General features: G+C 43.0%; 1 protein-coding gene across 2 annotated transcripts in view; it reads right to left on the reverse strand.

The window, feature by feature from the left end:
- Positions 1 to 17,038, reverse strand: part of ARHGAP20 (Rho GTPase activating protein 20) — a 301,512-nt gene that overhangs the window by 19,703 nt on the left and 264,771 nt on the right. For both annotated transcript variants that reach the window (XM_085621537.1, XM_085621538.1), the window contains one exon: positions 11,027 to 11,188. In XM_085621537.1, coding sequence (XP_085477663.1) covers positions 11,027 to 11,188 — 162 coding nt within the window. The remainder of the gene's footprint in view (positions 1 to 11,026; positions 11,189 to 17,038) is intronic.

Here is a 17,038-nt window from a genome sequence, read left to right on the forward strand (position 1 = left end):
GAAGCCACTTCTGAGCACCCCCGGTGTCCCTGGGCGGGTACCCATCGAGCATTCCAGACCCAACCGCATTGAAGTCTCCTCCCACCACTAGCATCCCTTCGGGGAGTTCCAACAAGCCTTGCCCAGATCAGCAAACGTGGAGGCCTGCAGGGCAGGAGGGACATAAACAGAAACCAATACCAACGTTCTGCCCTCCCACCTCCCCGCCACAGCCACAAAGCGCCCCCTGTCATCAGCGATGGTGGAGTCAACCTCAAATAGTAGGGAAGCTCTAACAAGTATGTCCGCACCCCTGGAGCCCGAGGAGAACCCCGAGTGAGCAATGAATTTATAACCCTTTCTGTTAAGTGCATAACATGTATTCCCAATAAGGTGGGTCTCCTGCAGGAGGACCACATCTGGCGAGGTCCGTTTCAAGAATTGCAGGACTATCCCCCGTTTAATACGATCCCCTAAGCCATTGACATTCCAGCTAATTATGTTTAAGCCCCTATCCCCCATCCCCAAACACAAAGGGACCTCCACCCCCCCCACCCCCCGGAGAACCACGATCGGACAATACTGACAACCATTGCTACGCCTTGCAAGAAAAAAACAACCCCCAACAACAACCCCAACATCCCGAATCCCCCCCCTCCCTGCACCCCTGCGTCAGCTTACAAAGCCCCCCCAACTTGCAGTGTGCCTGTCGCCCTATCAAAAACAAATCTACAAAAAGTACCCCAAGGGAGGAAAGAGCTCCTATCTTCCCCCCGCCGCCCTCCCATTACTGCAGTAGGGTGCGAGTCACTGTCCGGGGATGAGTCAAAACAGACCAACACCGGAGGTATCACTTTTGCCCATCCCGGTCGCCTTCCGCTCCATCCACGCGGTCCCGGCCGGGCTGTCGCCGAGGGAGCGCATCCAACCAGTCCCCCGCCATGTCCGGTGATTCGAAGAAGAAAGTCCGATCCTCATACACCACACGTAGCCTGGCGGGGAAAAGCATGGCATACTTCAGGTCCATCTTCCTAAGCCGCCGCTTCACCCCCAGGAAACTCTGCCTCTGTTTCTGCACCATCTGGGTGAAGTCAGGATAAAAGCTCACAGAGGCATTCTGAAAAGGCACCGGGCCTGTCACCCTCGATGCTTGCAGGATAGCGTCTCGATCCCGAAAATTAAAGATCCGGGTGACAATCGGCCGCGGGGGGGCTCCCACCTTAGGCCGTCCGCCAGGCACTCGGTGAGCCCGCTCCACCGCAAAAAACTTGCCAAGGCCCTTAGGCGCAAGATGATTCACCACCAAGTCCTCGACGAGTAAATCCACGGAGAGCTCCTCCGAAGTTTCCGGGACCCCAATAAGGCGCACATTGTTGCGCCGGGCCCGACCTTCAAAGTCTTCGAGCCGGCGGGTGGAGAGGTCATTCGCGGTTCGTAGCTTACGAACCTCAGCCTGGAGTTCCGAGACATCGTCCGCGAGACCAGTAGTCTTGAGGTCCAGGGACTTGACCCGCTCATTGGTTTTGCCCAGGTCCGCGCGAATCAAGTTGACATCAACCAAGATCATGTCCACCTTGTGCGCCAGGGTCTCGAATTGTCGCCCAATCGAAGATTGCATCCCATCTATCGCCCCCTTGATATCCTGCAATGATAACTCCGAGGCTGGGGATGAATCGGCCTTCTGTGCTTCCAGCGACTGTCCCGATCCACCAGGCGACCCCTTCTGCTGGGCATAGCGATCCATATTGTTGGATTGGGTATAGCCTCCCCGCCTGGTAGTCTTAGACTTCGACTTGTCTGCCTCCGATTTGGTCGACATCTCGAACAGCAGGGCGGTCAGTCGCAAAAAGACGTCCCTCACTCAGCCAGAGGAAACAGGGTCAACTAGGACTTCAGCAGCCAGCCAGGGCCGAGCGGAGGTCTTCCAGACAGCAGGGGACCGGCATGAAGCACTCCCAACCCAGAGCAAGCAAAGGGCGAGAAAGCGAAAGTGAAAGTGCAGCGGCACCCGTCCGCCAGTTCACACCTCCCGAGGCCGCTGTTGTTCAATTAGTGGCCGGGCATCCTACCAACGCAAGCCCCTGGCATCCTTCGGAGGTAGGCCGCAATCTTCCGCCATGCACAACTTCGGTCCCCGGCGGGCGATCTTAGCCCGGACAACGTCAATCGCCCCAGCTGTGACTCATCTGCAGGATTCCGTGCATGAAAATCAGGATTTAGGACAGGATGATTGCAGGAGGGCGCGAGGGTCGCGGGAGCTCAAGGCTTACGCGGCCATCTTGGTCAAGCGCTAGGCTCCTCCCCCCTCTTTGTCAGTGTTGGTACTGGTTTGTTTTGTAGCTTCACCACTCTAGCCAAACCATGCTTCATCTTATAAATCTTGATGGTGTGTTTTGGGCTCCCATTGTAGCTAAAGGCACCGAGTCCTTCCTTATTCTTGCTTATAAACACGCGGCTCCAAGATGGCGCTTCTCTAGTACGCCAAGACTTGAGATCCTACAAACTTCGTACTTGGACAAAGATCTGGGACATTTGTCATTCTCTTGAGTATTGAAAAGTAATTTGTACATGTTCTAGCATTTGACTATACTGACGTGTGCGAAATTTTCGTTATTGTTTCTATTATTCTTTTGTACAGATACTACTTTGTGCAGAATTCCGTTATGCTTTGGATATAAATGTTCCCCCTGCACCTGCATGAAATCATGATCATATGGGAGACTTACATAGTTCTTGTTTTGCTTAGGATCTAATGGCTTGATATTTAATAGTTACAGTGACTGCTCCTATTAGTGGGGGTTTATAAGTCTATTGAGGAAGTGTTCTTTGCTCAAATTAAATCAATGATTGAATTAGTACCTTTGTTTTTTCTGATGAAGGCATCTCTAAATATCTAGTGTTTAAATAGTTTTGTCTACACTGGCTTGGATATACTCCGATAGGCCTTTTGTAATTTGATTTCGGATATTTGCTTTTGTTTGTGCTTTGCTTATGAAGGAGGTGAAGATTGACTTCACTTACGCTGTGAGCGTTTGGATTTATTAATTGAGACCTGAATTTTAAATCAGACTCATGTTTATTTTAGTCTTCTGTTTCTGATGAGACTCTGTTCAAACAGCTATTTGATATGTCTGCAGGCACAGGTGACTATTATGGGTTACTTTTCTGGTTTTGGAATGTTCAACGTATGAAAGTGATGCCACTCCTATTAGGTATTTAGGGTTTATCACTTCCATCTTCCTCCTCTTTTGAAGTCTTTTTCACTCAGTCATGGATGTATTTGGACACATGAGGCAAATGGAGATTGTTCTTTTGGTTATGAAAATGTATTTCTCGATCGGTTGCCTTCTTGACACAGCCAGGTTATTGAATCTCTGGGCACGGGTACTTTTTATAAGGGACATTCATTGTTTTCATATACAGGATTGGTTCTTTAGGATTAAATTATGTGCCGTTTGTTTGGTTTTTTTTTTAGCCCAGAGAAAGATGACACACGATAAATCTACTATAGAGATTTAAAATGTTTAGGTACGTTTTTGCACATATGTCTTTGCTTCAAATCACACAAACCACACATACATTTTTCCGAAAAAAACACCACCAACCCAGCTTCTAAACCTCAAGAATATTCGGTTTTAAATTCATGTTTTAATGTATTTTGTACTTTAAGACCTTCAATTGGAAATACGTAGTGGCATCTAACTACACTAATTTCTCCCGAAAAATAAAATAACAAACCAAACTTGTACCTCTACTCTTAGTCATAAATCGGCATTTCTACTAAATATCTGCAGTATAGCGTCACTGAACAGCTACAGGATCGTGGAAGAAAAGCTGCAATTCAGGCCTTTCGATTCCAAAGAATGTGCTTGGACCACGAGGACCAGCTGTGTCTGTCTTCTGTTTGCTGCTCATCCTTTATTCATTCCACTGAAACATATGTGGAACATATTGCGTCAAGCTGTTTCTCTTTATTCTCAATTAAATACAGAAATGTCCCTGAACATATAGCTATTTTTATTTTCCAATGAGGAGGCACTTAAATATGCTTTTATAACCATCAGTTAAATACAAAAGTCCAAAAATCAAGGAACTGAGGTCATTGAAAAGGCAACATCTGCATGATCTTCACTGGCTTTCTGTGGCAGAAAGGGTTAAGTTTAAAGCTCTTGCTCTGGCGCATGCAGCTCAGTACCAATTTGGCCCAAAATATCTTAGGAAACGGTTCAAGTTCTATGCACCCCCAAGACTACTGCGCTCTGCGGCACAGCTCTTCGCAGTCATTCCTCGCTTCCGCCTTACAAGAATGGGTGGTAGCTCCCTGGCCTACGAGGCAGCGGTGGCCTGGAATTTACTTCCCCATGAGCGGCGTAGCATCCAGGATCCAAAGCTTTTCAGGAAACGGTTGAAAACTCTGCTTTTTGTGTCATTTTCTGTTGCCCCCCAGCTCTCATTTAAGGTTTCGCGCCGGGACACTCGAGTAGACGTGTGCATCATAAAAGCATATAACATAACAAATGGTAAAACTATTTTCTCCTCCACATCCCATCGTTCTTCATTCGTCCACCTTAGGATTCCCCAAGCATCTTCCGCTATAACTACTTACTAAAGGTACCCACTAAGTGCAACCACACAACTCTTAAATGTCATTTAGATTCTTATTAGTGTCATCTGAGCAGAATTAAAGAAATAAGCACGTGAAATCTGATCCATCTTCATTTAAAATCAATTGCGTTAACATCTCGGGCACCCCGAGATCTATTTTCCAAATAGTAAAGAAAAGTCCATCATTTACTACGAATACAATTAAATCACTATTGACATTCAGAATGAGTCTCCCAAGTCTATCGTCAAATTCACAGAAAAATTAAATATACATTCATATATAAACTACTTCTTTTGAAACCTTGGTGTAAATTGCTTAAAGAGTGTTAGATTAAGTTATACAAATCTGTACTGAGTCCCTGAATGAATTTGAAATAATTTGTGAGGTTCTTGTAAGTCATAACCACAAAGCAAACTCCTGGGTCTAATAGAGAGGAGAAGGAAACGAATAGAGAGAATTTATTAAGAGAATTGGTATGCCTAAATGTGGGGTATTCCCTTAAAATGCAATTTAATGTATGTCAACATAGCCATAATGTGTGTTATCACGCAGAGCGTTTTCTGCTTTAGTGTAATGAGCTACAGCTATACAAAAACATGCTGCAATGCATGGCTCTTGTCTGCTAATGACTGTTCATTTATGAAAAACAGCCAAGAAGAGCTAAGAAAATAGTCTATGTTATTATTGTTTCAAATGCTGTTATAATTCTGCATAGTGATCTGCCTTTCACACTACTGGCTCCGACAGGAAGCGTTGTGACATCACAGCTCACATGTAGTAAAATATTACAGTCGAGTAGACAAGTCATTTTCTTATTACAGCTAAATGTTGATGTTGTAACTAGACTGCAAGTAGGAAGAGTCAAGGTCTCATACACAGATTAAGGCTCGTGTGTATTAAAATATATGCATGGAATAAATAAGCCTGTCTGGTAAATAGTTTAATATATCTTAATCAACAGGGCAATACGGTACAGTTCATCAGTAAGTTGGCTCATGTCTTGAAAAAAGCAGCATGGCTGCATCACAAGGATATGATTACTTCAGGCTAATGGTAGACTCCCAATATAACTTTTAAGGAATATGAACTAGATTATAAAATAACTGGACTAAGTTTTTGTTCTTTAGCATGTTTATCTAATTGCTAATGTAGAAGTCAGAGTCTTTTAAAAATTTTGTCAATCTCTCCGACTTACTAGATTGAAGAAACAAGGGTATAAGTATTGGGTTAGTCAGGAGTTTGTAGCAAGAAGGTAAACCCATTTGATGCCATCTACATTTCCCCAGTAGAGTTCTCTGCATTGAAAGTAAGTCACGCAAGGACATAGCTGGTTGTGTGACGCAGCTCATAGTAATTAGGTCTAAATAAGGCACTGGAAGAGGGATAACAGCAGCATTAGAAGAAGGAATTAACAGACCTATAGGTCATGCGTTGCAAGAGAGACAGTCATGCTCCAGAATAATGCTGCCGCTTTGCTCCTGAATAGGGATCCAAGCCGCTCCAAATCTAGAGCATTAAACTCCAAGATTCACCCTTTTCCAATTTGAAGATATGGTTACTGTGGTCTCAAGCACTTGCACAAGTTTCAATTTGGGGTATGGCTTTCATGTCACTTATTTATTTGAAAAACCCTGTGTTCAGCAGTTCACATGTGTTGCACTAGCTAATATATGGTTATATAAAGAGGTTCATAAATTATTTAGAGTTTTAAAAAAAATACTTCAAATTCGATACACCTTCAGTTGAGAAAGAGAGAAATGGAGTATGAATCGACATAGCTATGTTAAGCACAAAATTAATTAAAAAGTTTATCAGATGGGATTTCTGCTAGTTACCTTAAAATAGTAAAGGATAAATTCAGCATTGCACAGAGGCTTACACGTAGTTCAGTAACAGCTTCCTGTGCAGCATTCATGGTTACAAGATTGGGGCCCTTAAACTAATTTCCAAGTAGGACTTTACAATTAGAGACAATCGGAATCTGGCACACAGTTGAATGAAAAGCCACAGATACAAGCAAGATAAAGTCAATAATACTATTTTGAAGTAACTTTCCCCTAAGTGGATTCTTGGACCAAACTTCTCCCTAAAGGCTGCTCTCTTCTTGCACCACAAAGTGGAAGTAACCGTATGAAATCTACAAATGCAGTACTGGACCTGCAGTCACCCAATTCTGGCATCGCCTCCTATTCTGATCAACGTGCAATGAATCAAAGTCTCTATTCTGCTGCTCACGTTCTCCACACCGTGTGCCTCCCCACAACTAGTCAATCTGGGCTACTCAACCCTCTTGAAGACAGGAAAGAGCACTTTTTAGCAGCATTCACTCGCATATTACGCTAAAGGAGTCTCTGAGATATTTAATGGATTAATGAGTGAAGCAACTAATATAATGCACATTCACCTGGGGTTTCTTTTCGATAAGACCCAAAAGGATGAGTGAACAAGCATACATAAGAGATGCTTTTTGATTGCCATACAAAGAAGCCATTTTAATGGCCAAACGACTGTAGAGTGGAAGTGCTGGTGGTAGAGGAGGAGACAACGATGGATAGACACAAAGGGTGTTTCAAGGACAGATATAAAAAAGCCACTAAGAAAAGTGCATAAGAATTATTTGCTTAAAAAGAAATTGGAACGTTTTATGTAGTGAGAAACAGAAATGACATACCAGTAAGGTTGAACAAGACGAGGCAAAAAAGGAAACAAGCGTTTGGCAAAGCCAATAGTTCTGGCTTGCATTTTGCAGTCTGATTAAAAGATTAGAAAAAGCCTGCTACACTGAAAAAAACCTTAAAAGGGATCATTTTCTGTATTAAATACATTATGTCCTACAGAAAGTAATGTGGAATGAGTCAATGCGTTTCTGTGATGCAAAACAGAACCCTAATGGATTGCCAAGCCAACACTCCATAGGAGGTGGGATAAGGTGAGAGGTGCAGCAATAAACCAGAACTTAAAGCGGGTAAGACAGAGAGAACCCTAAATAGGTCAGAGTAAGTGAGAACACTTGAAGGGTACAAGTTAAAATAAAATGTGACTGCAGGAAAGGCATACATGAAAAAATAACACAAAAGGGCAAAGAGATGCTAAATGTGGCACCGATAGATTATAAAAAGGAACTAAGATGTTAAAAAGATAACCAAGAGATGATAAAAGAAGAGGAGAGACAATGCGCACAGAGGTGCAGTTGATTGAGCTTAACATAACTATTTTCGTTGAGAAGGGGCATCAAATGGGAGAGAGATCACAAAGCGAGAAGAAAACCAATTGATGCTATGAACAACTAATTTGCCAGAGGTAATATACTTGCTAGTGCTCTGTGAGAATCGAATACCTAGAGTGAAAAAATGTTTTTATATTTAAAGGCAATCTTCTCATGTGGCGAGGTCTTCAACCCACTCTTTAGCTTTCAAATGGGGAACTTTATGACAGTAATAGCACAGTGTTGTTCTAGACTTCTAGAGGTAATGATCTGAAAACAAAGATATTATGTGCTGAATGCAGCACTGTTGAAGCATGTAGAAAAAACAGGAATAATATTATATATTCTGACAAAATGTTGAAGACCGGTATTTGAATGTAAAGGCAAAGGATGTGCTGAGAATAAAGATTGGCGGATGGGTAAGTAAAAGGTACGTCTATGTTGAAAATATATAGGAATGCAGATGAATCCGTAGGGAATAACAGATGAGTGAAGGTAGGAGTGAAGTGACATTGGAAGATGAATGCATATGGAACTAAACAGCGACTGTTAACCTTTTGCCTTCTGTGGAACCCCAATGAAACACTACTGGAAACCATGGACCTCGGCCTGAGCAACTTTTACAACTTGAATCTCAAATGAAAATACAAACGAAAGTATGCATCAAGCACATTCACCAATTTCAACCTGTTTTATTTAATACAAACAAAAAATCAGAAGCTTTTCTTTAATGGGAAGATTTGATCTTTTCCATATGTAGATGTATTTAATTTATAAAAAAGACTAACATATTGCTTTGTCTTTTTTTGCTCTTAATGTACATTCTCTCTTTGTCGGCACATACCAGTACATCAGTCACTGACTTACTTCGCTGAGAGTGATGGAATTCTTCCCTTTCACAAAGTGCACATGCGCACACAAGGTAGTTCCCTTAAGTGCCACCAATTGTCCATATATTTGTGCAGCTCTTACGAATCAAGCTGAGGATGCCTCCAATTTTAAACTCCTTCACATTTACAGTGTATTTTACATTTTCAGTTTTGCTTTATGTATATATACTTTATTAATCTGGTAAATGATTCAATTTGCTCAACAGTTGTATACCCCCTGTGTAGGCAATGCTGACAAATCCCAGGTTAAGAACTGCAGGAATAAAGGATTAGTGTAGGTAGGCAAACGGTGATATTGGAAGATGAATACCTATGCCATAATTAAGATGAACGTTGTGACCTTCTAAAATGAATACATAATGAATAATAGCTGAGAGATTATGGTAAAAGTGAGTGTTTCCAAACTCTCGTTAAGTATTAAGCTCCCTCTGAACAGGACTTCAATTACAATTCATATTTTCTAACTTGAAGCTGAAGTAGGAACTAAATAGCATCTAATGTGGACCACAGGAAGTCACAGTAAAATCCTAAAGCAGAGATATGCCACAGGTTCTCGGCTGCAGAGCTTTGTACATGCACACATCTCCTTGCAAGTCCAAAGAGTAGCTTCAGAGGCATGTTGTTTTCAATGGAGAAATGCTTTGAATCAATAACTTTGGAAAACGACTTGAGGCTTGAGTCACTGTTTAATAGGACTCGCATGTATTAAAAATTGTTTTTATCATAGCAGCAACTTGAGCTAATACAAGTCTACAGTCTACAAGGACTCCTGTCTGAAGGGAACATGTGTTTAATGAATTTCAAGGCATGGAAATGTTTCAGAAGGAAAATTAGTCAATTAGATAATAAGCATTGGCAAAGCCAATACTTCTGGCGTTGGCATTAACTTTTTCAATACTTGTTATCCAACTATATTGTTTGCAAAGCTGGTGGGCCCCTTATCAATCTAAAAAAGAAATTGGCAAAAGCAAAAAATGGTGCTGGTCTCAAAAAGCACATATTGCCATAGCAGTCCCTGGTACTTAAGATAACTACATTGTGTGTACATGTGCACCTTTTGAAAGTGCAGAATGCCATCACTCACAGCAAAGTAAGCCAATGGTGGAAGTGGACTGACCCACTGCTCCATGCTGTGAATGACAATAACAGATCAATGAATAAAGAGGGTTGGATGGCTGAAAGTCAATATAAGTAGGCATATTACAACTCAAAAATGTTCATTAAATTAAGGACAAACTAGATGCTGTAATCATACATATTAGTTTGGACTTTGACTTAAATGATTCTAGATTTACCCAAGTATAGCAGAGAGGACCAGAAACTCTTCTCTGAGCACCAGATTCTATACTGGTTTTTGTGACTGCACTTCTGGTTTGCTCAATACTACTTCTTGTGTGCTTGATACTGGTACGCCTAAACTTCTTTGTGAAGGTTGGGTTTACCAGTTGTTATTCTGTATCTTTATAGCATGGTGCTAAGATTTGTGTACCTTGATTGCAAATTTGTAATAAACCTTCTTAACTCTAGTCACTGATTCCTGGCCCTTATTGTGTAGCCAAATGGGTCACACTGTTAATTGGAATTAATTAATATAATATTAACTCCCCTCGCCTCTCATTCGGAATGAAAGGGCCAATGGAAGACAAATGATAATAAGGTTGGCCCAAACGCTGCAGCAGCATACATGTTAAAAATAAAGACTTCTAGCACTATGTCAATTGGAAGCTCACCACTATTAACAACAAGTACTGGCAAAGCCAATAGGTCTTGCCTTTGTGACCTATTGGCTTTGCCAATAGTTTTTAGCTACATGCCTAAAGTTTTTTTAAAGCGCCTTTAATGTGGCATCCCACATCATCTTATAGGAATGTGTACCATGTACATGCATGCCTACACGAGGGAGATGGCTCGAAAGGACACCCTCTCATTGGGTGCTTAACACAAAAGAAAAATGTAGTGCTTGTAAAGCAAGCAGTAGAAGCAAAGGTCACAATCAATTAAAGAGATTGCAAGGAGGTAATGCTCAAATGGAGGGACAAACACAAGATATGCAAGTTGGAACATGAATAAGAAAAATTCAAATGAGAGTGGCAAGGAAGCCAGTCAACGGTGGGCTCCATGTCCCTCTATGTTCTTAGTAAGCCTCAATGTGTCTTGCAACAAATACATGCATTATCTACTGTGCGTGACCTAGAAAACGGACACACATAGCTCCTGATACAAAAACAGGAAGAGGTGTCAACAAAAGATACTACTTTGTGCAGGCACAATTCTCCTGAAATTCGCAACATATTGCAAGAGGTTATGTTGATACTAGAAATTAAGGAGGTAATACTACTTGTATACCTTCAGTACTGATGCAGTTGCAAAAATCGATTCACAGTCTAAGTGCACGTCGGCTTCAGAATCCAGCTTATCCTTGAGTTCTCTGCAGGCTTTGGCATTTGCAGAGCGCCTGAAAATTCCCTTGGTGAAAGGTCCTGCTTGATAAAGGGAGATCAGCATGTCCTGCAAAGAAAACCCAAGAAACACTGCTTAAAAACAACAATTGCGTTGACATCGAGGATATAGATTACACTGACAGCACTGTAGGGGCATGGTGTATATGCTGTCCAAATACCATGTAAAGGTGCTTCATGCCAAGGTACGTTAGTCTTAGTCTGAAGATCCAGGGCATGTTCACAGGGTACCCACTCAAGCGCCTCATTCCCAGGCCTGCTGTAGGTCCCATGCTTTGGAAGCATGCATGCCTTCCCTGGAGCAAATCAGCTTGGTGAGAAGGCAACATATTGGCAGACTATGAGAGAAGGGTGAGGAAACTAGTCTGGAATCGTGTGTGAAAGGACAGATGAGTGTACAATAAGAACAGGCATTGGCATAGCCAACAGGTCTCTCCTTTGGGGCCTTATAAGTGTTTATTCAGCAAAATATCCTGGATGCAACAACATCAACTGTTGTGTTGCATGGCTAAACACTTATAAGGCTCCAAAGGCGAGACCTATTGGCTATGCCAATGCTTGTTATAGTTTCCGCAGAGCTCTTCACTCACTTCAAGCCAGACTCACTGTTGCAAGCGGTTGGAGAAGTATGTGAACAACTATCCTTTTTAGGGGGAAACTATTGTGAAGCAGAGATGGACAATGGCAAATACGAATGAACTGGTACTGCAACAAGTCCACATCAAGGCTTCCACTACTAGTCAACAGTGGGCACACCTGCCAAAAATAACCCAAATACACAAAGGAAGACAATGAAGCCTGGAGCCTACACATGCTGCTTAGGTCTACCAGGCCAGGTAGATTTTGAGTGGCGTAAACCATTGGACGACAATATTTGGTAAAGTCATTCGAAAGAACAATACACCATTCGGTATTTTAGAAGGTCCTCTTCTGTGAGAACTACCATGAGCTGCATCTTGTACATACAATGACTTGGATTTCGCATTTTACTACAGAACGCTGTGTGCATTAGGTAAACTTTTTTTGGGGGGTGGGGAGGTGCAAGGTCATATGAAACTGAAATATTTACAAACTGCACAGTACTTTGTTGCATGAACACAAAGTCCAGTCAAACGCCCAAAGCTCGACAGTGTGCACTGTAACCCCACAGTGTATTATTTCCAGCCAGCAGTGAGTGCAGCTAAGGGTTCAGCATTTTGTAATGAGCTGAACTGTACAGAGCACAGCACTGTGACCGAGCTGTTAGTACAACGCTCATCTTTCGCAAGCTCATAAAACAAACCTTTGACGAGTAATAAACCATAATTATCTTCAATGCAGGAAGCTTGCGCAATGCAAAACAAATGCCGGATGCCGATTCAGTTTTATTCATATTTTAAACGCCAGAACCTCTACTCTACTGTGAGCAACGCACCTTTTAATTACACAAAAGTACACTGGAACCAAATAAAACTATGGAGCAGTGGTGGCGGGCGGGTGAGCTCGGGCAGCAGCAGGGAAGGCAGAAGGGAGAGCAGGCCGGCATCCGGAGCCCACACAGAAAAAAGGGGGAGTGGGCGGTGTCTTCTGCAGGCGGAACACCTCAACACCGGGAGTGCACCACGTGCTTCATGAAAAGAGGGCCCTTCTCCTCCCGGGCACTGCAGAGGGAGGGGCCCCCGAAGAACAGAAGGAACCTACATTGGTCTAACAGATGTCCGAAATGGGCAATAAAGGGAGCCCCACCCAAACAGGCAATAAAGGGAGCCCCATCCTGAATCCATAGCAAGAAGGTGGAGAAAGGAAGAGTGCCCATGCACCCCACTGTAGGATAATACCAAGCATGCAAGTGGTGCGTGCGCGCGCACCACAGTGAGCCATCTGTTTTGAATTATCGCGCAGGGCATGATAATTCAAAACAGATGGCGCCCGTGCGGGTAACTGCAAGCATTAGACCGTGGGCGGAGCAAAGGCGATACATGCACCCGCTTTTGCCCAATTGCGTGCTGTCTTTGTTAGAAAGACGCACACAAAGGCCAATAGCCTGTGACAAAAACAAAAGCACACGCACGTGCGTGTGGTCAGATTTTTGAAGCCCTTACATAAAGTATTGCAGAGCAACGCATGCGTGCAGCACTAGGCTCAACCTAAAAATTTGTTTCTGTAAAGGAGGGAAAGTGGAAAAAAGCTTTTATGAGATTGTTTGTGACAGGCAAACTCTACAAGAGAGGTTGCAAGCCATGTGCTACCATTCCTCTCTAGATAGTATGTAAGCAGCGAGTGTAAGGGAATCAGTGTTAATCAGAGTTACGCTTTCCAACATAACTGACTGCGCCGCAATCTCGTATTTTGTGTATTATCAGGGGCACACTAGCCTGAATATTTCCAATAAGCAAAACGTGCAGAGTGTGGGCTTTTCTCCACCTTATCCTAAAAACCTATGCCAGCCTTCAAAGATCAAACTACATGAGACTCCTTCTTAATCGGGCTGGATAGAGGACCAGTTTATTTAAATGCAAAGACGGATATTCGTTAACAGACTCCTGAAAAACTTATGTCTGCTGGCAGAGATTCCTACAAGTAAGAGGCTTGTGCAAGCACTTTAAGAATCTCTTGAGCCACTGAAGCACTAAGAACTATATTTGTGATGGCTTGAGAATTATATTACAGTGCATTATATGCTATGTTGAACACTTCCTAATAAGTATATTGACTCAATTAGCAAAACCAAATGTATATGTTTATATGATTACTAACGCTTAGAGCCGTGGATACAGCTCTAATGAACATATTTTTTTACAGCGCCGTCCTCAAGTTTATTAAAATGGAAATTGCGACTTTGCTGGTGTGAGGGTTACGTAGCCTATTCAAATGAGTACATTTCAAGGTTAAACCTGCAGCCTGCATGCAGATACCAAAGATTCTTGAACGCAGAATTTACCCACGATAAAAACTAAAACTGCTTTTTCACTTTAACAACTTTTCCCTACCTGGGTCAACATTTATGAAGAGAGACAAGAGGGAGCCCCTCAAATCAAATGCCCAACATACCTTGGACTGTCTCCATTTGTCCGCTTCTAGTATTGTCAGCTGTTAAGTTACTGCCATATGAAGAACAAGCTTCGCTCATTATTTACAGGTATAGCAATAAAACATACCAAGGTATCGAGTGCTTGGATTTATGTGGGACTAGCACAAGCTCAAACCTTTTTCGGGCATAATAATACACTTTTTCATACTTTGATGGTGGCAGATTTAGGCACTGAACACAAGATGACAAAGCCGGAGCAAGGCTAGTGGCCCTCTATCCTGAGCTCCAGCTTTTGGTCCCATTTTCTCAGGTTTGTTGACCTGTGGCCTTAAGTGGTGAAATTCAGTGCCACCCTAAGGATTTTTGGGGCCTTAGGTAAGATCTATTTTGTGCCATAGGACCGGAATAATTTTTATTTATAACATATTCAACTAATTCGAGCCCCAGGAAAGGATACCAAACATCTAATTAAATGTTAAACTTTCAGAGACAGGAGCTTACAAAAACAGGAAAAAGCTCCATCTGCTCCGCGCCGGACAGTAAAACAAACCAAAAGAAAGCCTGAATAAACATTGATAAAACCATTTCTTTTGTGCTTGGATCTAGCTATTTTTGTCTTGTAGAGCAAAAGTTTACAAGGACTTCTGGGTCCCCATCTGTTGCTCCTGGAAAAACAAAATAAGAGTGACTTAGCGAATGTTTGATGGACAAGTGCATAAAGTTATACTAAGACCTGTGCACAACGTGCCTGTTGTAGCTTTAATTGACGAGTATTTGTAATCTCAATTAGAAGAGGAATATTGAGAGCTTCATTGAAGACAATAGAGTGCTCCGGGCTTCTAATGGCTGGTAAAAGCCTGGATCTCCAACATTCCAATGTTTGTCATTCACAGGTGTTGCTGTGGACAAAGGCCTCAGTGATCCAGAGGGGATTTAAATCCCTCAGGTTCACGGAGGCATTTGCATCATTTGTTAGAATGTTCGGCCCTCTAGTGGTGGAATGTTATTATAGCCTTATAACCTGCCGTAGCTGGGCGCAGTGTTAAAGACCCTTCGACTAGGGCCTTTAACGCTGGAGCAGGCCTTAAGGCCATGATAATACATCTTCAAATCTGCAATTCTCACTGCAACAGTAAAAGTCAAATCACTGAAATCACTGTTTTCACCATTCTATCAGGTGAAATATTATATTGATTTCCTTAACTCTCTTTCTTGTCCATCATCTCCTTTTTATGTCTAAACTTCTCTGGCTAGACAGTGAACTCGGACTCTGTTGAGTAAAAAAGTAATGGGAGGGGGCAGTAGGCAGGGTCAGAAGTAAAGACAGCAAAATAAGGAAGGATATGTAACAGAAGAAAGGTAGAGCTAGAGAGGAGGTAGACACAGATGAGGTAAGGAGAGATATAAAGCAAAGAGAGAATGGTGTGGTAGCCATAAACAAAGATACAGTGTGATAGAAAGAGGAAGAGCTAGATACACTACAGAGGGGCAGATATGGTTTTATAGTGGGGTAGCTAGACATAGGGAGCAGACAATATATAGAGGAAGATTACCATTGTGTACTAAGGGGTGAGGTAGTCGAAAGAGAAAGTGGAAAGCTTTGGTAGGTTAGAGAGAGGTAAAGGCAAAACATAGTTAGTGGTAGACATAGGAGTGTGGTACTGTGAAAGGTAAAGACCTATGCAAGGACGAGAGAGCAGGTAGAGAGAAAGGGGCTTAATGAGACGGCTTATAGATAAGCAGGTCAGGTAAAGAGAGAGAGAGACAGAAGGTGAGAGAGAGAGAGAGAGAGAGAGAGAGACAGAAGGTGAGAGAGAGAGAGAGAGAGAAGAGAGAGAGAGAGAGAGAGAGAGAGAGACAGAAGGTGAGAGAGAGAGACAGAAGGTGAGAGAGAGAGAGACAGAAGGTGAGAGAGAGAGACAGAAGGTGAGAGAGAGAGAGAGAGAGAGAGAGAGAGAGAGAGAGAGAGAGACAGAAGGTGAGAGAGAGGAGAGACAGAAGGTGAGAGAGAGAGAGAGAGACAGAAGGTGAGAGAGAGAGAGAGAGAGAGAGAGAGAGAGAGAGAGAGAGAGAGAGAGAGACAGAAGAGGTGAGAGAGAGAGAGAGAGAGAGAGAGAGACAGAAGGTGAGAGAGAGAGAGAGAGAGACAGAAGGAGAGAGAGAGAGAGAGAGAGAGAGAGAGAGAGAGAGAAGGTGAGAGAGAGAGAGAGAGAGAGAGACAGAAGGTGAGAGAGAGAGAGAGACAGAGGTGAGAAGAGAGAGAGAGAGAGAGAGAGAGAGGAGAGAGAGAGAGAGAGACAGAAGGTGAGAGAGAGAGAGAGAGAGAGAGACAGAAGGTGAGAGAGAGAGAGAGAGACAGAAGGTGAGAGAGAGAGAGAGAGAGACAGAAGGTGAGAGAGAGAGAGAGAGAGAGAGACAGAAGGTGAGAGAGAGAGAGAGAGACAGAAGTGAGAGAGAGAGAGAGAGAGAGAGAGAGGAGACAGAAGGTGAGAGAGAGAGAGAGAGAGACAGAAGGTGAGAGAGAGAGAGAGAGAGACAGAAGGTGAGAGAGAGAGAGAGAGAGAGAGAGAGAGAGAGACAGAAGGTGAGAGAGAGAGAGAGAGAGAGAGAGACAGAAGGTGAGAGAGAGAGAGAGAGAGAGAGACAGAAGGTGGAGAGAGAAGAGAGAGACAGAAGGTGAGAGAGAGAGAAGAGAGAGAGAGAGAGAGAGACAGAAGGTGAGAGAGAGAGAGAGAGAGAGAGAGAGACAGAAGGGTGAGAGAGAGAGAGAGAGAGAGAGAGACAGAAGGTGAGAGAGAGAGAGAGAGAGAGACAGAAGGTGAGAGAGAGAGAGAGAGAGAGAGAGACAGAAGGTGGGAGAGAGAGAGAGAGAGGAGAAGAAGTGAGAGA

Source organism: Triturus cristatus, chromosome 8 (genome assembly GCF_964204655.1).
Source record: "Triturus cristatus chromosome 8, aTriCri1.1, whole genome shotgun sequence".
Classification (NCBI taxonomy): domain Eukaryota; kingdom Metazoa; phylum Chordata; class Amphibia; order Caudata; family Salamandridae; genus Triturus; species Triturus cristatus.